The 21,519-nt window shown below is 46.0% G+C and overlaps 2 protein-coding genes across 6 annotated transcripts in view; both read right to left on the reverse strand.

The window, feature by feature from the left end:
* Positions 1-7,537, reverse strand: part of Atf1 (activating transcription factor 1) — a 43,964-nt gene extending 36,427 nt beyond the window's left edge. For both annotated transcript variants that reach the window (XM_048364585.1, XM_048364574.1), the window contains exon 1: positions 7,257-7,537. The gene's annotated coding sequence lies outside the window, so the exon portion shown is untranslated. The remainder of the gene's footprint in view (positions 1-7,256) is intronic.
* Positions 7,538-12,650: 5,113 nt separating this feature from the next.
* Dip2b (disco interacting protein 2 homolog B) overlaps positions 12,651-21,519 on the reverse strand; it is a 237,333-nt gene continuing 228,464 nt past the window's right edge. For 3 of the 4 annotated variants that reach the window (XM_048364381.1, XM_048364358.1, XM_048364367.1), the window contains one exon: positions 19,120-20,715. In XM_048364381.1, the coding sequence (XP_048220338.1) occupies positions 20,463-20,715 (253 nt within the window). In that variant the 3' untranslated portion in view covers positions 19,120-20,462. Of the gene's footprint in view, positions 12,705-19,119; positions 20,716-21,519 lie in introns of those variants that run through there. The other variant, XM_048364373.1, reaches the window with a different exon arrangement.

Below are 21,519 nucleotides of genomic sequence, written 5' to 3' on the forward strand. Positions count from 1 at the left end.
TTACATTACTAAATGTTCATTTAGAAATGATCAAGGCAGTGAAACAGGAAGGGCTAGAGGGATTACTCAAGTGTTAAGACTGCCTGCCTAACATAAGGCCCTAAAATCAAACCCTGTGGCAGAAAAAAACAAGCACACAAGAAAACAGATTAAGGCTGGGAATATGGCCTAGTGGTGTAGAGTGCTTGCCTCCTATACATGAAGCCCTGGGTTCGATTCCTCAGCACCATATATATAGAAAAAGCCAGACAGAAGGGGGTCTGTGGCTCAAGTGGCAAGTGCTGGCCTTGAGCAAAAAAGAAGCTAGGGACAGTGCTCAGGCCCTGAGTTCAAGCCCCAGGACTGGCCAAAAAAAAAAAAAGAAGAAAAAAAGATAATAGATTAAAATGGTTAAGATGGGGCTGGGAACTTGCCTAGCATATACAAGGTTCTGATGTACAAGGATTTGATGCCAATACCAAAAGATACAAAATTTCGTTTATTGAGGTTCTAGGCTTTGAAATCAAGGCCTTGCACTTGCTGGGCTTGTTTGCTGGGTTGGTGCTCTAGCACTTAGGCCACACATCCAGACTAGCACTTTGCTGGTAATTGGAGATAGTTTCTCATACTTTTCTTCAGGACTGGCTTTGAACCTCAATTCTTAAATCTCAAGCTCCTGAGTAGCTAGGACTACAGGTGCACCTGTACTACTACACTGGCACCTGACTTTTTTTTCCCTCTGAAATATGCCATTAGCCCTTTTCTTTTTCTTCTTTTTTTTTTTTTTTTTTTTTTTTGGCCAGTCCTGGGGCTTGGACTCAGGGCCTGAGCACTGTCCCTGGCTTCTTTTTGCTCAAGGCTAGCACTCTGCCACTTGAGCCGCAGCGCCACTTCTGGCCATTTTCTGTATATGTGGTGCTGGGGAATCGAACCCAGGGCCTCATGTATACGAGGCAGGCACTCTTGCCACTAGGCCATATCCCCAGCCCCCCATTAGCCCTTTTCTTATAACACGGAATAAACACTAGAAAGATAAAAGGTTGGAAAATCTTAATCATAACACTAATTTCATTCTAGAAAATAAAGATAAGCTTATTTCCTAGAAGTGAAGAATTAACCAAATCAAGCTTCCTCCCCTCCACAAAGTACTAACAACTTTATAATTTCATCTTATAAAAATGTGTTTTAGGGGCTGGGAATATAGCCTAGTGGCAAGAGTGCTTGCCTTGTATACATGAAGCCCTGAGTTCGATTCCCCATATATAGAAAATGGCCAGAAGTGGCGCTGTGGCTCAAGTGGCAGAGTGCTAGCCTTGACCAAAAAGAGCCAGGGACAGTGCTCAGGCCTTGACTTCAAGGCCCAGGACTGGCAAAAAAAAAAAAAAAAAAAAAAAGTGTTTTACTGAAATTACAGAACATAACTTTTATTTGCTCACCCCCTTTTTTTTTGGCTTAGACTGGGACTCAAACTCAGCATTTGACACTTTAACTCAGTGGGTGGTGATCTACCATCTGAGCCATGCCTCCACCCCCACTTTATTGTGGGGAGGGCTGCTGATACTAGGGCTTAAACTCTGACCTCCAATTCTTGCTTAGTTTTATCACCCAAGGCTGGCACTCTACCACCTGAGCTATGCCTTCAATTACCACTCACTTTTTAACTGTTCTACCCCAAATTGAGATTAAAATTTATAATCTGTTAAAACAAGAAACAAGGGCTGGGGATATGGCCTAGTGGCAAAGAGTGCTTGCCTCGTATACATGAAGCCCTGGGTTCAATTCCCCAGCACCACATATACAGAAAATGGCCAGAAGTGGCGCTGTGGCTCAAGTGGCAGAGTGCTAGCCTTGAGCAAAAAGAAGCCAGGGATGGTGCTCAGGCCCTGAGTCCAAGCCCCAGGACTGGCAAAAAATAAAATAAAATAAAATAAAACAACAAACAAAATTTAGCCAGGTGCTGGTGGTGGCTTACACCAATAGTCTTAGAAACTCAGGAGGCCGAGAAATGAGTATCAAAGTTTGAAGCTAGCCTAGACAGGAAAGTCTCCGAGACTCTCATGTCCAAATAGTGAGGGGCTGGTGGTAAAGTGCTCGCCTCATATACATGAAGCCCTGGGTTCGATTCCTTAGCACCATGTATATAGAAAAAAGCTGGAAGTGGAGCTGTGGCTCAAGAGGTAGAGTACTAGCCTTGAGCAAAAAGCCAGGGACAGTACTCTGTCCCTGAGTCCACGCCCCAGGACTGGCAACAAAAACAAAACAAAACAAATAGGGAACAAAAAAGACAGAAATAGATGCATAGCTCAAGTGAAAGAGTGCCAACCTTGGGCAAAAAGGCTAAGGGATAGTACGTAAGCCCCAAGATTTGAACTCACTCACACACATACACACAAAACAATCAGCAAAAAAACAAACAAAAACCCAAAAACCTTGCTTAACACAGCATAAATTTTCTCTAATGATAAAGCAAGCTCCAAGTAGCAGCTATAAACTCACCATGAGACAACCCCAAGCAGGGAAGCATCTGTGATGCTTCTTGAAAGCACCATCAATGGGAATAATTTGGGGAAACTGAGAAAACACAGCAAGCTGTAAATTTACTAACAGAGAAGGCATTTACAAAAACATGGGTGCCTATGGCTCACACCTGTAATCCTAGTTACTTAGGAGGCTGAGGTCTGATAGCAGAGCAGTCTGTGAGATTATATCTCTGACCAACAACCAAAAAAAAAAAAAAAAAAACAGGAAAAAAAATCATTGTAAGGCAGTACTAAACTAAGGGTTTTTTGTTTGTGGTAGTTTGGGGGATTAATCTAGGGCTTCCCCAAGCACTCTATCACTGAAATACAACATTCCCAGCTCCATATGAATCCCTTCCCTTACCTCCTGAGGTTTGAACTCAGAGCTTCATGCTTATGGGAAGGCACATTACACCTGAGCCGTGCTTCCAGCCCCTTAAGAGCTTTTTAATATGTAATGTAGGATTATCTAGTTGAAAAACATGTAAATGAAGACAAAATTATCTGTGGACTGGAGATGTGTCTCAAGTGTTACAGCACTAGCTATGAACTCTTCTTTAGCCAAGTGCAGTAGCTCCCACTTGTAATCCTAGCAACCTCAGAGGCTGGCCTCTCAAGGATAGAAGCTTGAGGCCAGCCTAGACAAAAGTTCATGAAATCCCTATTCTTTTTTTCTTTTTTTTGCCAGTCCTGGGGCTTGGACTCAGGGCCTGAGCACTGTCCCTGGCTTCTTCTTGCTCAAGGCTAGCACTCTGCCACTTGAGCCACAGCGCCACTTCTGGCCATTTTCTGTATATGTGGTGCTGGAGAATCGAACCCAGGGCCTCGTGTATACGAGGCAAGCACTCTTGCCACTAGGCCATATCCCCAGCCGAGATCCCTATTCTTGACCAATTAAAGGTTCGGATCCCAACTACACAGGAAGGATAAATAGGATTATGGTCCAGGATGGCCCAGGAGTAAAAAGTGAGACCTTATTAGAAAAAATTGACAAGAGCAAAAAGCAATGAGGGTGTGGCTCGAGTGGTAGAGAATATGCCTGCCAACCATCAAGCCAAGTACAAGCCTCAATAATGCCATAAAAAAAAACCTGTTATTTATCACAGATATCAAAGATGTGGTAGAATTGTGTTTTGTGTTTGTTTTTTTTTTTAACTATAAATCAGAAGTCCATGTTCTTCTAATTTTGTTGTTGGTTGTGAGGCTTGAACTCAGGGCCTGGGTGCTGTCCCTGTGCTTTTTCACTCAAGGCTAGCACTCTATAACTTTGAGCCACAGCACCACTTCCAGTTTTCTGGTGGTTAATTGAAGATGTGTCAAGGACTTTCCAGTGTGGGCTGGCTTTGAACTGAGAGCCTCAGATCTAAGCCTCCTGAGTAGCTAGGATTGAAGGTGTGAGCCACAGGAGCCCAGCTAGATGTTCTTCTATTCTATATTGTCTCTTCTCTAAGAATATCCTCATATTACCTTTTCTGGCAGCTCCTTTTTTAATGCTTTATCTTGTCTTGCACATCAAGCTATGTTTGTTACTGGCATGTCTGTTTCCCTTAGCTTTAGGCCCTAGAAAAAGAGGCCTGTTATAGGAATATATGCTGGGGCTAGCAGAGACATTCATGTAATCAACAGTAAAAATCACCAATTGCTAAATGGGGGGGTGGGGAGAGTCTTAATTTCCCCTTAAAGAGGATGTTGGACTGGAGTAAGCTTGAAGACAGGGAGTTCCTTACTCAATATTTTATTTACAAATGAACTCATCATCTCTCAAAATTGCTATTGTGGGGTTGGGAATGAGGCTTACCGGTAGAGTGCTTGCCTAGCATGTGTGAAGCCTTGGGTTCGATTCCTCAGCACCACAGAAACAGAAAAAGCTTGAAGTGGTGGTGTGGCTCAAGTGGTAGAGTGCTGGCCTTAAGCAAAAGCTCAGGGACAGTGCCCAGACCCCAAGTTCAAGCACCCTGAAAGGCAGAAAGAAAAGAGAGAGAGAGAGAGAGAGAGAGAGAGAGAGAGAGAGAGAGAGATGTGGAGGATGGGCACTGTGTTGAGTTTATGAATCTTTTGTCTGAAGAAAACTGCAAGCACCAATGACTCAACTTTGGAGGAACATCCCAAGTATATCAGTTATCCAAGTCTAGCAGGCCAATTTTGATGTCTCTGGACCCAATTGATACAATAGTGGAAGGATGACAAAATGTGTCAGGGAGCACTTTTCCAAGGTGAATTTCAGTCAAACTCCATTTTCTTTGTCACCAAAAATACTCATGTTAAAGACCTCACTGCAGGGGCTGGGAATGTGGCCTAGTGGTAGAGTGCCTGCCAAGTAAGCATGAAGCCCTGGGTTCGAATCCTCAGAAAAAACATAAACAGAAAAAGTTGGAAGTAGCACTGTGACTCAAGAGGTAGAGTGAGCAAAAAGCCGGGGTGGTGCTCAGGCCCTGAGTTCAAGCCCCAGGACTGGCAAAAAAAAAAACAAAAAAGAAAAAAAAAAACACCTCACTGCACCTGTTATCAGATGTGTCTGCACCCAGGTCTGACAACATACTAACTTTACTAATACATTTTCTTGGTTTGTGTGCTCAAATTCATTTTTCTAAGAACAGCACAAACTCAATACCCTCTGTGCTAGTTAGAGGCTTCCTTCCTTGTGGAGACCTCCATTTTGGAGCATCATGAGTCACCTATTTTTTTTTTTTTTGTTAGTCCTAGTGCTTGAATTCAGGGCCATGGCGTTGTCTCTGAGCTTATTTGCTCAAAGCTAGTGTTCTACCACTTGGGCCACAATGCCACTTGAGGCTTTTTTTTTTTTTTTTTTTTGGCCAGTCCTGGGCCTTGGACTCAGGGCCTGAGCACTGTCCCTGGCTTCCTTTTTGCTCAAGGCTAGCACTCTGCCACTTGAGCCACAGCGCCACTTCTGGCCGTTTTCTGTATATGTGGTGCTGGGGAATCGAACCCAGGGCCTCATGTATATGAGGCAAGCGCTCTCGCCACTAGGCCATATCCCCAGCCCCTGAGGCTTTTTTTTTTTGCCAGTCCTGGGCCTTGGACTCAGGGCCTGAGCACTGTTCCCTGGCTTCTTTTTGCTCAAGGCTAGCACTCTGCTACCTGAGCCACAGCGCCCCTTCTGGCTGTTTTTCCATATATGTGGTGCTGGGGAATCGAACCGAGAGCTTCATGTGTACGAGGCAAGCACTCTTGCCACTAGGCCATATTCCCAGCCCGAGGCTTTTTCTGTGTATGTGGTACTGAGGACTTGATCTAAGGGCTTCATGTATGTGGGGCAAGCGCTCTACAGCTATGCCACATTCCCAGCCCAAGTCACCTGTCTACTAACAGTTTGAGGATGCCCCAGACTCCATCATCAGTTCTGGCAAAGTTATCACTCAGATACATCCTGAGACAGAGTACTTACAGGGAGGGTACTTACTACTCATAAGGTCAGTTAAAAAAAATGAGACTCATCTCTAATTACTAAAAAGCCAGAAGTAGGCCAGGTTCTGGTGGTGGCTCATGCCTGGACTGTGGTTCCAAGCCAGCCTGGACAGTTATAACAGTCCATGAGACTCATCTCTGAGTAACACCCCCCCCACACACAAAAGCTAGAAGTGGAGCTGTGACACAAGTGGTAGAGCGGGGACAACGTCCAGGCCCTAAGTTCAAACCCTAGTACTGGCACAAAAATACAAGCAACAATGAGTAATGAAACCTCTTGAATTTGTGTAGGAAAGGAGGGGAACAAGCACGTGTGAGGGATTGACTGGAATAGATCTTATGCACGCGTGGAACTGTCACAATAAAATATCTCCACTGTGTAGCTAATGTGTGTTAAAAAACAAATAAAGATAAAAGGCATTTCAGTAAATTGCATTTTGCGAACACATTCTCACGAAAACAAAAACCCTTCAAAAATAGCTAAATAGTTGGAGGCGTGGCTCTGGTGGTAGAGCGCCGAGGAGAGAGGGAACTCATCAAATACTGAGTTGGGAGTCCGGGAGAACAAGCAGGAAAAAAACAAACACTAACCGTCTCCCGTCGGCCGAGGCCCCTCCTGGCAGAAGCCCTACCTGCCACACGCTGAGGCGGCCCGCGGGCCCTAGGCTCTCACTCACGGTGAAGTCCATCCCGTCCGCACGCTAGCCAGACAGAAACCAGAGTAACCGTAACGCGGCGCTGCGCGGAGCCGCCGCGACGGCGAGGATGGAAACCAAAGCCAGTTTCCCCGGCTGCCCGGCGCCGAGGCGGGACGCGGGGAGATCCCGCTCCTCAACCAGGTGACACCGGCGGCCCCAACCCCGCTCCCACCCGAGCGCGGGGTGTCCGACGCCCGCACCGCCCGCCTCCCCACGAGACCACGCGTCTCGGGCTAAGGAAGCGCGCCCCGCCCCCGGCCAAGGCCACAACGCCCTCCCCGCGAACGCGCGTGCGAACCGGCAAACTCGAGCCTGGGACCGCGGCGGCGCTAGCGCCACTCACGGCGGAGGATTCAGCTTTAAATGGAAGTGGGGCGGCAGGAGGCGGAGCCCAACGACGAGGAGGCTTCCGCGCACAACACCCCCGCCCCGCGCGCGAACCGGAAGCGCGCTCGGCGCGGAAGGCGGCCGTCACCCCCGTCTTCCGCCGCGCCCCTCCCCCACCGAGGCACGACACCCCCCCCCCCTCACCCCAGCCGGCGCGCGACCCGCGCGGCGCCTCCACCGACGCTGCGCTCTCACGCCTCCCGCGCCAGGGTCAGGGGGCGCCCACCCCCTCCCCGCTCCCACTTACCTGCGTCAGCCGCCTCGCCGCTGCCCGGGGCGGGAACGTCACTCCCCCGCTCCCAGGAGGATCCGAATTCACCACCCACCTCCCCGCCCCCTCTCGGCAGGAGACGCGTTTCTTCCTCTGGGGTCAGGCGGGACGGGGAGAACCAATGGCACTTAGAGTCCACGGTGCCCGGCTACCGTTTCTCGGCTGTCGGGGCTGCCACGGGCGGCATGATCTACCACACGCCGGGGGCGAGGGGGGGGGCAAGACCGAGTGCGAGTGTGCGTGGGGGGTGAGGCGGGGCGGGGCCCTCGTGCAGGACGCCGTGCTACGTCACCACGCGCGCACGTGATGCTCCGCCATCTTGGCGGGCCTCCACCCCCGACGGTGGAAGTGGCTGGGGTGATCCTTCCCTTTTCCGGATCTCACCCCGCCCACTCGCCGTCATTACTTTCCCCCTACCACCACCACCACTCCGGACTTACCTGCGTTGGGCCTCGTCCGAGAACGCCCGGTCCGCTCCGCTTCTGGAGGAAGCGATCTGAAGCGCGTGCGCGCACCGGTCTTCCTCAAGTGATACTTGTTCCTAGTTGGCTCGGGTGATCTGAGACCCGTTAAGACGCCCTGACGAAAGGGATTTCTGCCGCGAGAGGTGGTACCCTGGGACCCTCTCCGGAGGGCTGAACCTTTGAACTGGAAGGATTTCCTCCCAGGCGTAGATTTAAAACCAAACAGGTGTGCCTGGAGGGTGTGGCCCACTGGAGTCCCGGTTTCCCCCTACCCTGGAGTGTTTACTTAACAGAAGCCAGAAGCGGTGGTACACGCCTGCGATCCCAGCGGGCCAAGGGGCATGCCTCAGTTGCCCTACAAGGCGAAATCCTGTTGCCTAAAAAAAGTACTAGAGAGGGCTGGGGATATAGCCTAGTGGCAAGAGTGCCTGCCTCGGATACACGAGGCCCTAGGTTCGATTCCCCAGCACCACATATACAGAAAACGGCCAGAAGCGGCGCTGTGGCTCAAGTGGCAGAGTGCTAGCCTTGAGCGGGAAGAAGCCAGGGACAGTACTCAGGCCCTGAGTCCAAGGCCCAGGACTGGCCAAAAAAAAAAAAAAGTACTAGAGAAGAAAGTGGTTGAATCTGGGCACGTGTTGCACACCTAGAATTGTAGCTACTCAGGAGGCAGGGATGTGAGGATATTGGTTTGAAGCGCGCTCAGGAAGGAAAGTCCGTGTAATTCGTATCTCCAGTTAACCAGCAAAAAGCCGGAAGTGGTTCAAGTTGTAGAGTGCTAGCCCTGGGCAAATAAATGGTTAAGGGACAGTGCCCAGGCCGAGTTTAAGCAATACCAACAAACTCACAGGGATGGATTACAGAATTGTTGCAAGCCAACTTAACATTGAAATACTGCTTAGCAGCGGAATCTTGTCTATATTGGTGTGAGCACTTTACCGGCAGCATGACTGTGTAAGGTAGTGATGATGACTTGAGGGCAGGAGAGTGAAATATTTGTTATCACTATTTTGTTTCTACTGAAGTGACTGCTTCCTAGGTTATGAAGTTAATACAATTTTAGTTCTTTAATAAATGGATTTAAGGGGCTGGGAATATGGCTTAGTGGTAAAGTGCTTGCCTCGTATACATGAAGCTCTGGGTTCGATTCCTCAGTACCACATGTATAGGAAAAGCCAGAAGTGGCACTGTGGCTCAAGTGGTAGAGTGCTGGCCTTAAGCAAAAAGAAGCCTGGGACTGTGCTCAGGCCCTGAATTCAAGCCCCAGGACTGGCAAAAAACAAAAAGAATAAATGGATTTAATAGCCTGGTGCTGGTGCTTGTGCCTTCTTTAGCTACGCAGGGGGCTGAGATCTGGAAGATCAAGCCTCAAAGCCATTCCTGGCAGAAAAGTCTGAGAGACTCCCATGTACAAAATTATCGGCAAAATGCTGGGCTGGGATAACCTGAGTTCAAACCTTGGTACCTGTCAAAAGAAAAAAAAGGCTGTCAAGTTGTGCTTTATATCTCTGTCTTTAGGAAGCCCTATCACCTGCAGATTCCATATTTAGTCAGATCTGACAACAAATTATAGAAACTACCTCAGAAATGAGTGTTGATCTTTGTAGACAGGATGGGAGTCCTGAGAAGTGAATGACAGCCTTCTAGTAACTTCCTACTCAGGATCTTTCCTGAAATCATTTTACATGACCACTTGTTTCTTCCTCTCAAAGGAATGCTTCCATTTTTTTTTTTTTTTTTTAAGGCCATTCCTGCCTGGGGCTTGGACTCAGGGTCTGAGCACTGTCCCTGGCTTCCTTTTGCTCATGGCTAAAACTCTGCCACTTGAGCCACAGCGCCACTTCTGGCTGTTTCCTATATATGTGGTGCTGAGGAATGGAACCCAGGGCTTCATGTATATGAGGCAAGCACTTGCCACTAGTCCATATTCCCAGCCCATCTTCCATTCTATGTTCTTCTGCTTCTATGGTAACTGGGCTTTGTCAATCATCCATCAACAATGAAGGAGGAAATAAAGAGAAAAAGAAAGTCCTGTAACTGTCATTCTTGGGAATTTGCCTCTCCTGGCTCTCTCTTCTGATATTTAATTTTATCCATCTTTGAAACCTTCTACCTTACCTTCCTCCTTCATTGCATATAAAGCCTCTGTAAAGTAGCTTTAGTTCAGAATTCTCATTCATCTCTTTGAGCCAGTTTCTGGCTTATGTCCTCAAAGCTGCACTGAAAGTCTCAAGGCCACTGTTGTAGGCAGTATAGCTGATGCCATCTTTTTTTTTTTTGGCCAGTCCTGGGCCGTGGACTCAGGGCCTGAGCACTGTCCCTGGCTTCTTCCTGCTCAAGGCTAGCACTCTGCCACTTGAGCCACAGCGCCACTTCTGGCCGTTTTCTGTATATATGGTGCTGGGGAATCGAACCTAGGGCCTAGTGTATCCGAGGCAGGCACTCTTGCCACTAGGCTATATCCCCAGCCCCAGCTGATGCCATCTTGATTAGGGAAACATGGTAGGAAATGTTGGGGGAGCAGATAAGGTCAACCTGACCCCAAAATTCTGCTTCTGTAAATGGCTTGTTTGTTGTTTGCTCTACCCCCTGTGCCAACCCCCTACATCTGTGCTACTCTTTTACCTTTATAAACCCCATTTGAGGACTGTTCCTGGTCACAGTGGCAGCTCCGGAGTCTGCACTGTGTCCCTGGTCGGTCAGCCCGCTTTTCACTGTCGCAGTTTCAGCTCCCGTGTCTGTGCTGCGTCCCTGGCTAGTCAGTTTGCTTTTTGCTTCCCCAATCCATCTTTTTGCTTGAGACTGTCTTTGAGTGGTAGACTCTTGGATGGGGAATCCCCTCTCTCGAACCCCATAACAGCCACCAGCGAGCGACTACTTGCTACTTCTATGACTTCCAATTTCATCCCCCCCCCCCCCAGTATTGGGACTTGAACTCAGGGCCTTTCCTTGGTTTTTTTTACTCACAGTTGGCACACTACCACTTGAGATACAGCTTTACTTCCCACGTTTTGCTAGTTAATTTGAAATAAAGAGTCTCAGGGCTGGGAATATGGCTTAGTGGTAGAGTGCTTGCTTAGCATGCATGAAACCCTGGGTTCCATTCCCCACCCGGTACATACACAGAAAAAAGCTGCAAGTGGCACTGTGGCTCAGGTAGAGTGCTAGCATTGAGCAAAAGAAGCCCAGGGATGGTGCCCAGGCCCTGACTGAGTTCAGGCCCTAGGACTGGCAAAAAAAAAAAAAAAAAAAAAAAAAGTCTCACATTTTCCTGCCCAGGCTGGCTTCAAACTGCAGTGCTTAGATCTCAGCCTCAGAGTAGCTAGGATTACAGGTATGAGCCAACATCTTCCAGCTTCTCCACTCTGTTTTTGGTTGGTCAAGGGGCTTGAACTCTGGGCCTGGGCTCTGGTCCCTCCCTGAGCTCTTCAGCTCAAGGTTAGTGCTCTAGCCCTTGAGCCACAGCACCACTTCTGGTTGTCTGGTTTCCTGGAGATGAGACTCTCATGGGCTTTTCTGTCAGGCTGGCCTAGGGCCGAGATCCTCAGATCTCAGCCTCCGGAGTAGCTAGGATTATAGGCGTGTACCACTGTGCACCCGGATAGCTTCTCCATTCTTCTGTTTTTAAAAATATTGTCAAAAAGGGGTTATAGTTTCTTATGTAAGGCTGAGTACATTTATTATCAAACTTGTAGTGCTTTGAAGTGACCTTGCTCTTAGTTATCTCCTACTGCTAGTAACTCAAGACTGTTTATTTTTTGCCAGTCCTGGGGCTTGAACTCGGGGCCTGAGCACTGTCCCTGGCTGCTTTTTTGCTCAAGGCTAGCACTCTACCTCTTGAGCCACAGTGCCCACTGAGGCTGTCTTTAAAAGCCAGAAATTACTGCTCACAGTTCTAGAAGCTGAGAAGTCTGAGATCAAGTGCTGCAGCTTTGTTTTCTTCTGGAAGATGCGGACCCTCTGGAGGGAGGAATGCTGTCATTACGGTGCATAGGGGAAGTAAACTGGATAGAGCTTTTGTTTCTTGGGTCAGTCCTGGGGCTTGAGTTCAGGGCCTGGGTGCTGTCCCTGGTTTTTGTTTTCTTTTCGGTTAGTCCTGAGGCTTGAAATCAGAGCCTATGTGCAGTCCTTGAGCTCTTTTGCTCTACCACTTTGAGCCATAGTTGCACTTCTGGTTTTCTGGTAGTTAAATGGAGGGGAGTGTCACAGGCTTTTCTGTCTGGACTGGCTTTGAACTGTGATCTCAGAACTTGGCCTCCTGAGCAACTAGGATTACATGCATGAGCTACCAGAGCCCAGCCCCTGAACTTTTACTCAAGGCGAGCACTCTACCACTTGTGCCACAACGCCACTTCTAGGTTTTGGTTATTTATTGGAGATTGGAGTCTCCTGACTTTGTGTAAGGTCCACCCCTGGGAGGGCTCCATGCAGATGCCCTCCCCCTGTTTAAGTCTGCACCCAGTACCTGAGTTACCTAGGTAATTGGCACACCTGGAGGCAGTTACCTCCCCTTTCTCTTGGTGGGAGAAAAGGGCAGAACCACTGCCTAGCCTTATCTAGGACAGGGGCAGGAGGTATGGCTCATGGCACATGGCGGATTCCATGTGACCTCGGAGGAGGAGGTAACTGCCTCTGGGTGTGCCAGTTACCTAGGTAACACAGGTACTGGGTGCAGACTTAAACAGGTGGGGGGCATCTGCATGGAGCCCTCCTGGAGGTGGGCCTTACATTTCCTACCTCAGCTCTCAGCCTCCTGAGCATTTTAGAATTACAGGTGTGAACCACCAGCATCCTGCATGAAGCTTTTTTCAGAAGAGCTTGAATCCTATTTGTGAGAGTTCCTCCCTTGTGATGGAATTGTCTCCTGAAGGCCTCAACATTTAAAACCATCCTAAAGCCTGGCACTGGTAAGAGGGTGTCTTAAAAGCTTTCTTCAGAGGGATGAATGCTCCTCACAGGGCTAGAAGGGTAGGAAGGAAAAAAAGTTTTAGCTCTTTCCCTATAGATACTTTACCAATCTGTTCAAGAAGGTAGGACCCGGGCTGGGGATATAGCCTAGTGGCAAGAGTGCCTGCCTCGGATACACGAGGCCCTAGGTTCGATTCCTCAGCACCACATATACAGAAAACGGCCAGAAGCGGCGCTGTGGCTCAAGTGGCAGAGTGCTAGCCTTGAGCGGGAAGAAGCCAGGGATAGTGCTCAGGCCCTGAGTCCAAGGCCCAGGACTGCCCCCCCCCCAAAAAAAAGAAGGTAGGACCCTCAAGACTCAAATAATTTCTCAGAAGGTCCTATCAACACTAGCACATTGGGTCTTAGGTTCCAATGTTTTGGAGTGACATATACAAATCATAACAATCCTAGCAAAAACAGCAATTATGCAACTCTGCCTTCTTGTCTTTTTATCTTATCTAGCTATCTCAACCTTTAAAATTCAGTCGTGATATGACCTTTTCCAGAATGCTATTGATTAAGTTCCTGCACAACACTATCTCCCTCACTACTGGGTTGGGTATTTGTCCTACCAACTCTATCTACCTCTGTCATTAGGTTTATTATACTGTATTATGGTTGTTTCTCTCCATCTCCTGAAGGCAATGACATAGTATTTTTCTTCTAGTTTAAGCTATTATCACAGTTCTGGTGCTTAGTGACCAATACTTGATAAAACATCTCTTAAAATGAAAAAAAATGTCTTCATATACCTAAATAGCTAAGGTTAGGAAAATGGAGGAGAAAGGAAGGAAACAGGCTGGACTGGATCCTCCACAGGCGAGGACTGTTTATTGAGATAGAGCAGCGAGGGACACAGCCTTCCTGTGGGGTTGGAGACTGTGTGTAGACCTGGGACAGGAGCTGGGTTTTAATGAGGTCTGAGCAAAGAAGCAGAGGTTAATGAAAAAGCTATGAGGTCTAGGGAGGTGGGGGGTTTTTCGGTTGGGCTCAGGATGGAATGTTTACAGCCAGGCTTAGGTAGATTGCCCTGTTGCAGTCAGGGAGTCTGCACTTACCTTCGGTGGCTTGCCTGCTATCTGTGCACCTGGGAAAACAGGGTGGTGTTCAACCCTGCATATTCCATCTTTGGATACATACAAAGAATAATAGGCCTAGAATGGACAGGCAAGTCCTTCGGAGAGGGTCTTGGATACATAATGGGCCAAGAGGGGAACAATATGTTATGAGAACAAAGCAGATTCCCATAGGCTAAGACTGTAATTCTAGGATCAGTTTCGGCGTCTGAGAATATGCAGTATTTGATGGGCTCCCATCAGGTGTCCTTAAGTGGGTCAATGAAGTATCACTTTAAGAAAAACTGAGGGGCTGGGGATATAGCCTAGTGGCAAGAGTGCCTGCCTCGGTATACCCGAGGCCCTCGGTTCGATTCCCCAGCACCACATATACAGAAAAACGGCCAGAAGCGGTGCTGTGGCTCAAGTGGCAGAGTGCTAGCCTTGAGCGGGAAGAAGCCAAGGACAGTGCTTAGGCCCTGAGTCCAAGGCCCAGGACTGGCCAAAAAAATAAAAAAGAAAAACTGAAATGCAGCCTTCCCAAAACAGTTTCAACTTCTTAAAAAATTTCAAGCTTATGGGGCTAGTGGTAAAGTGCTCGCCTTGTATACATGAAGCCCTGGGTCCTATTCCTCAGCACCACATACATAGAAAAAGCCAGAAGTGGTGCTATGGCTCAAGTGGCAGAGTGCTAGCCTTGAGCAAAAAGGCTCAGGGACAGCACTCAGGCCCTGAGTTCAAGCCCCAGTACTGGCAAAAAGACAAAACAAAAAGGTAGAAAAAAAATTCAAGCTTACGATAGTTTAAAATTACTAAATACTACATGGGTTAAATGGAAAATTAAACCAGGCACCAGAGGCTTACAGCTATAATCCCATCTACTCTCAGAAGGTAGACTTTGGGAGCATTACTGTCCAACACTAGCTTGGGCACAAAGTTTGTGAGATTCCCTCTGAATCTGGGTGCAGTGGTCTGCAGCTATCATTCCTGACAATGAGGGAAGATTAAATACCCGAGTCACACTTCCAGCTTTCTTTTTCCTCTTGTCAGTCCTGGGGCTTGAACTCACAGCCTGAGCACTGTATCTAAGCTGCTTTTCCTTAAGGCTAGCACTCTACTACTTGGGCCACAGCACCACTTCCGGCCTTTTCTGTTTATGTGGTACGGAGGAATTGAACCCAAGGCTTCATGCATGCTGGGCAAGCACTCTACCACTAGGCTACATTCCCAGCCCCCACTTCCAGCTTTTTGCTGGTTAATTGGAGATAAAGAATCTTAGGAAATTTTCTGCCCCAGGTGGATTCAAACCAAGATCCTTAGATCTCAGTCTCTTGAGTAGCTAGTATTACAGATGTGAGCCATTAATGCCTAACTGAAAAATAATTTAAAAAGTGCACACATGTATTTGTGCAGTTTCACATGATAGAACACCCTGCTCAGCAAGTTCAATGTCCTGAGTTCAAACCTCAGCATGATCAAGAAATCCAGACAGAGCCCCCTTAGTTGTTTTTTTTTTTTTTTTTTTTTTTTTTTGGCTAGTCCTAGGCTGTGAACTCAGGGCCAGAGCACTGTCCCTGGCTTCTTTTTTGTTCAAGGCTAGCACTCTGCCACTTGAGCCACAGCGCCACTTCTGGCCATTTTCTGTATATGTGGTGCTGAGGAATCAAACCCAGGGCCTCATGTATACGAGGCAAGCACTCTTGCCACTAGGCCATATTCCCAGCCCCTTGTTTTTTCTTTTTGCCAGTCCTGGGGCTTAGACTTGGCCTGAGCACTGTCCCTGACTTCTTTTTGCTCAAGGCTAGCACTCTGCCGCCTGAGCCACAGTACCACTTCTGGCTTTTTCTGTTTATGTGGTACTGAGGAATCAAACCCAAGCCTTCATGCATGCAAGGCAAGCACTCTACCACTAAGCCACATTCCCTTAGCAGATTCCCTTAGCCCCCTTAGTTTTGAAAATAGTATTGTTTGTTGATCTTGCCTCCTTTAACTGTACCTATTTTATCTATTCACTTTCCTTAGATCACTGAAGACCTACTGTTGAGTCTAACGCTCTGAAGTTGAATTTGAAATCACTTCCTAGGCTGGAAGATGGCTCAGTAGTAGAATATAGGCATGAGGCCCTGGATTTGATCCCAACACAACATATACACAAAAGAAATCTAGCAATACCCTAGTCCCATCCAGTGTGTGAAATATTAAACACAATCAGGCATCAATATTTATTAACACAAGACAAAGGAAACACATCCAATGAGTTAATAGAACACTGTCCAGCCAGATGTTAAATTTAAAAACGTATATCTACTCTAATTTCAAATAAATAAAAAAAACTTTATACATAATTACACAGTATTATAGTTTGAATTTGACACAGGTAAATAACTTGACAAAATAAAACAGCATTTAGGACTGAAAAAGTTATTTTATCTTTACAGTCTCTTCCTCTGGACAAATAACATGGTCCATCTACATATACCTAAACTGGCAATGTATGGATGACAGAGAAAGGCCGATCGTGTAATTGGAGTACTGCAGCTTTTTACTCCAAATATTCTTGCTTTTAACAAAAAACACTAAGGCGTAGACTATGTTGGAGTTTGAGGATGAGGTGTTAACTCCTCATTGCTTTAGTCTAAAAGATTCCTGGATATTCAAAGAAATTAACTTATTTGGCCAAGAGATTGAGCACCATGCCTAGGACAGAGACCTTAACAAACCTAAGGCCTCAGGCCCTTTGTTGAGTCAACAAAAGCATTAAGCAAGCATTGCCCAGGAACTAAAGTTGGGAGACATTCATAACCAAGACAGGCAATGGTCCCTAAACAGCCAAAGGCAACACAACCACAGGGGAAGCTGTGGTACTGGGGAGCCCTTGGGCCCTTTGTGTGCAGGAATGAAATGTCACTGATGCTGACAGACAAGGTGGGCATCCCGAGTCTCACTCCCCAGGCCTAGGAATTTTCCTAAGGCAGTTCCTTCCTGATCTACCCCAGTTACCTCCAAGAACCAGAAACTTTACATTCCAAGTTTCTCATCAGCCTGGGCTTCAATAGCAAGATCCTGTCTCAAAAAAAATATTAGTATTTTTCCTTCTCTTGAGATGGGGCTTGATGTTAATGTCTGCCCTCCCCACTCCCATTTCCCCAACATAAGAACATTTCAGAGAAGTAGAAAGCCAGAGGGCTTTGTTTTTTAATTAATGGCATTATAGGCTTGCCTGGAGTCATTTCTGCCACCAAGGTTCCACTTAATGTGGAAAGGGCAAGGGCACTTTATCATCAAGAAAGGTTTCTTTTTTTTTCTCTTGAGACCTTCAGTCTGCAAATGATACCATAAACAGCTGAGCAGACTTCTTCCTCCAGGATGCTTGACTGAGGAGATTTCCTCAAGGACAGTGCTCAGCTTTCATTCCTCTACTAGCACAGCCTGGGCTTGGGGGATATTCAAAGGCAAAAACAAAACAGAGCTGGCTACATGTTAGGAAGGGGGAGAAAAAAAAGATAGAAGCCTGAGGAATGATAAAGCCCTAAATGACTGGGAGCTGGCCACACTCTGAGATGAACTGTACTTGAAAGAGTGAGCATGAGTCTGCACTGTCCACTGTACTATCCACAAACCATACTTGCCTCCTAAAGACTTAAAACATGGTTAGTCTGAATTAAGATATGTTTAATATACACTAAATTTAAAAGATTAAATGCAAAAAAGTAAAATATTTAAATTTTTACATTGATTTCACATTAAAATATTTTGGTATGTTGCGTTAAGTATATTAAAATTAGTACATGTTTCTTTTAAAAACATAGTTACTGGGGCTGGGATGTAGCTCAGTGGCAAAGCACTTGCCTAGTAAGTGTAACGTCCTGGGTTCCATGCCCAGTGCCAATAAAGAAAAGACCAAAAAAAAAAAAATGTAGTTAACTAAGCTGGGTGTCAGTGGCTCATACCTATAATCCTAGTTGCTTGGGAGGCTGAGATCTGAGGATCGCAGTTCAAAGCCAGCCCAGGCAAGAAAGTTTTCTCGAGACTCTTTATCTCCAATTAACCACTCAAAGTGGTACTGTGGCAGAAAGTGGTAGAGTGCTAGTCTTGAGCAAAGAGCTCAGGGACAGTGCTCAAGCCCTGTGTTCAAGCCCCATGACTGATAAGAAAAAAGTGTTACCAGAAAATTTTCTATTACAGATGTGGCTGACATTACATTTAGAGCATTTATGTGTCCCTAGATACAGTCTTACTTGGTGTTTGTAAGAATTATCAGTCTGCCTCTAATTTTTTCTTAGAATTTGGGGATTATGGAGACAGAACTATTTAATACCCAGGCTGTCCACTTTGGCTAATGAATCAGAAATCATTTTACAAGCTGAGTGTAATGGTAAAGGCCTATAATTCTAGCACTCAGGAGGCTGAGGCAGGAGGATCTCAGGTTTGAGGTCAGCAAAGGCTAGATAGGAAGACCACGTCTCAAAAACTGAAAACAAACCATGCACCTGTGGTTTACACCTGTCATCCTAGCTATTGTAGAGGCTGAGATTGGGAGGACTGTGGTTCAAGGGAAGCCCAGGAAGAAGTCTGTAAGATTCCACCTCCACAGAGAGAAACTGGATATGGTACATGCCTAAGACCCCAGAAACAACAGGAATCCTAAAGAAGGCAGATCAAGGTTCAATCACCTGTCTGGGTGGGAAAGCAAGATTCTAACTCAAAAAATAACCAGTGAAAAACAGGAGGCTCAAGAGGCAAAGTACCAGCTCAGTAAGTGTGAAGCCCTGAGTTCAAACCCCAGTACTAGGAAAAAAAAAAAAAAGGTTAAAAAATTAAAAAGAAAACAAAGCTAGTTTTTAAGAACATTATCTTCCTAAATATTCAGGCTGTTTTCTTGTAAACCAAAGCATTTCTAGACACTAGGATTTCCCATTGTCTCATGGAAGAGCCTCTTGCCTGTACATCCAAGAATCTCCTCCATCTTGTGTAAATTAATTCCATCCAAAATGCTGAAAGAGAGATCTAAACTGGAAAGTGTCTTGAGGTCTTCCCTCAGTGGGGAATGAGTTTTGGGAGGAAAAGAGGGCTATGTAAAAGGGAGCCAGAAAGGGGCTCGGAGTCATGAGACTGGAAAGGCAGCCCAGGAGTGCTGTCCTAGTGAAGAGTCCGGTCTTTGCTTTATAAACCTTATTTTCAGGGTAATTACAAGTCTTACAAATTGTTTAAAAACACATTTAGTTTACATGATGTTACAGTGGGGTAAATAATATGTATTAAAATAGTCTAAATAAATATTTACACAATAGATCAGAATGGGTCAAAGAGAACCACTCTGATTTAAAGAGTTAATTCTTTTAACTTTTGAGGTTTTCTTTAATTTTTAAAAATATTTCTGTAAGAAAAAAATAATAAAATTTAACTATGTTCAAATACATGAAGTATTAGACTAAAGAAAAGAAGCCAAGCCAGAGGCCAAACTCAGTCATCCACTCAGTAGGCTTGGCCTGGGCACCAGTTATTTCAACAGCGTTCCTTGTGTAGTCAGTCTTCCCTCTTTCAGCCATGCTGGCTGCTCCGGCTGCCTTAACTGGTCAGTTGTGAGATGTGTGGCTATGCGGCCTTACAATTCCAGGTAAGAGCTGACTCCACTGGCTTACCAGCCTAACATTCTTGCTTGGAACTCCAGGCCCTCACAAGGCCCTCATCAGTTTTCAGAAAATAGAAGCTCTACTGTCCACACAGCTGACAAAGGGCCTGGAAAACGAGGACACTCTAAATTCTCCTGTGTCACTTTACATGTGAAAGTTTCAACTCCGGCTAGAGTGAGCTATGGTGGTTTTTCAGAATAGGGTGGGATCTAATGACTCTTAGCTCTTTCTTAATATTATTTTTTTCTTAATATTAATTTTTAAATGAGATTTTTTTTCAGTATACACAAGGTTGAATCCTTGAAGCATAAGCGAAATCTGAGAATGCAAGCTTGAAAAACAAACATAGGCAGCTTTTAATTTAAAAGTTACACCAGCCAACAAAGACAGGGAATGGTGTTCCGCAAAAGCTGCAAACAGCCTGCACTTTTCAGTTACCTAATCAATTAATTTTAATATAAGAGAATATTGAAGTTCTCTACAAGTAGAAATGTTTCTACATTGGTGGTTGTCATTATACAAGCCAATTCTTCCATTCTTTAGCTAAGCTATGTGTATTTGTATTTACATGTTTAAAACACTGGTCAAATGTATTACAGCCCAGAATTAGATATGAAGAGTAATCTCATATTCAGTGGGTTATTTGATTTGCTTATAGGTTGCCTCAAAGTAAGCTGAGTAGTTTCATGTTAACAAAACCCGCAGAACATCTAGCTACAGGAAAATGGCAAAATACAGTACAGAGTGGGGACCTGTGTAATCCAGACTACCCCTTCATGTGAATTCATTAAACTCCCTTACAAAAATTCTAAACCAGCATTAGATAAAAATACAAGTATGTACAACAGATGAAAAAAATGCAACATGCAAATAACTGCTTTAGCAACGTGCTGTCCCTGCTGTGCCAAAGCTCAGGTCTAATTGACTCAGTGACAATAGAATTCCCCTTTCCTGTGTGTTGCATAACTGCAGAACCCCACAGGACAAGATGAAGGACACGACGTAGCCAGCTCAGCTCACATGTCATTTGAAAGCTTGCTCATAGGCCCAGCTCTCCAGTCTCTCTGACTCTTGGGCTGGCTACATGTTGTAAGCCACGTAGATGGGGTCTAGCTGGTCAGCCAGGAAGCTGTCGCGGAGGTGCATCCTCTGCTTCTCTCCTCGGGAGTTGATAGGGATCACACCCGGGTCCACCACAACCACAACACCAACAATGAGGTAATGCTCTTCCAGGACCACATTGGTCACCAAAGGAACCAGATCCAGGGCTTCCTGTTCAGAGCCACAAAGTTCCACAACCACCACAAGTAAGTTGGTCCACGTGAACACGGCACTGCAAGTTCAATGACATTCAATTAACACTACCAACCACTTTTTCATAGTATCTCTCTTAAGACAAACTTATGCTCACTTTGCTGAAAACTTTTCTCCTAGACTTCAGCTGGCCAGCAGCCATGTCTGTGATTTATGACTGTGCCCTGATAATCACAGTAATCACCTGAGCCACCTAAAATCTCTTGAGTATCTGGAAGTGGGATTCAAGAGGTGCTTCAGAAGAGGTGCTATAGACCACCCTCAAAGGCCAACAAAGCCTTAGACAAGCACCAGACACATCTTTGTGGGCCTGCATTCAACTGCAATAAACCTATATACGTCAAGTTGGTAGAGGCCCTTTATACTGACACCAATTTATGTCATTAACATTGATGAAAACAAGATCTTAGCAGAAGCCTGCAAAACTGACCGAGAAGGAAAAGCCCCTTCACATGGGTGGCTGCAGTAGTATAGTGGTTAAGGACTATGATAATCAGTCTCAGGCCAAGGACATCATTGAAGAGTAAGATATGAAAACAAATATTAAAAACCAGTTCATTTAAAAAAGTGATTATACTCAGGAGGCTGAAATCGGATAAATGAAGTTCAAAGCCAGTCTGGGCAGAAAACTCTCAAGTCTCTTATTTCCAGTTAACCAGCAAGAAGGCTGGAGTGAAGCATGGCTCAAGTGTGAGCCATGAGCAAAGAAGCCAAGTGGGAAGCCCTGAGTTCAAGCCCGCTACTGGCAAAAAAAAAAAAAAAGTGGCACCAGTGGCTCACACCTGTAATCCTAGCTACTCAGGAGGCTGAAATCTGAGGACCA

Source organism: Perognathus longimembris, chromosome 1, assembly GCF_023159225.1.
Source record: "Perognathus longimembris pacificus isolate PPM17 chromosome 1, ASM2315922v1, whole genome shotgun sequence".
Lineage (NCBI taxonomy): Eukaryota > Metazoa > Chordata > Mammalia > Rodentia > Heteromyidae > Perognathus > Perognathus longimembris.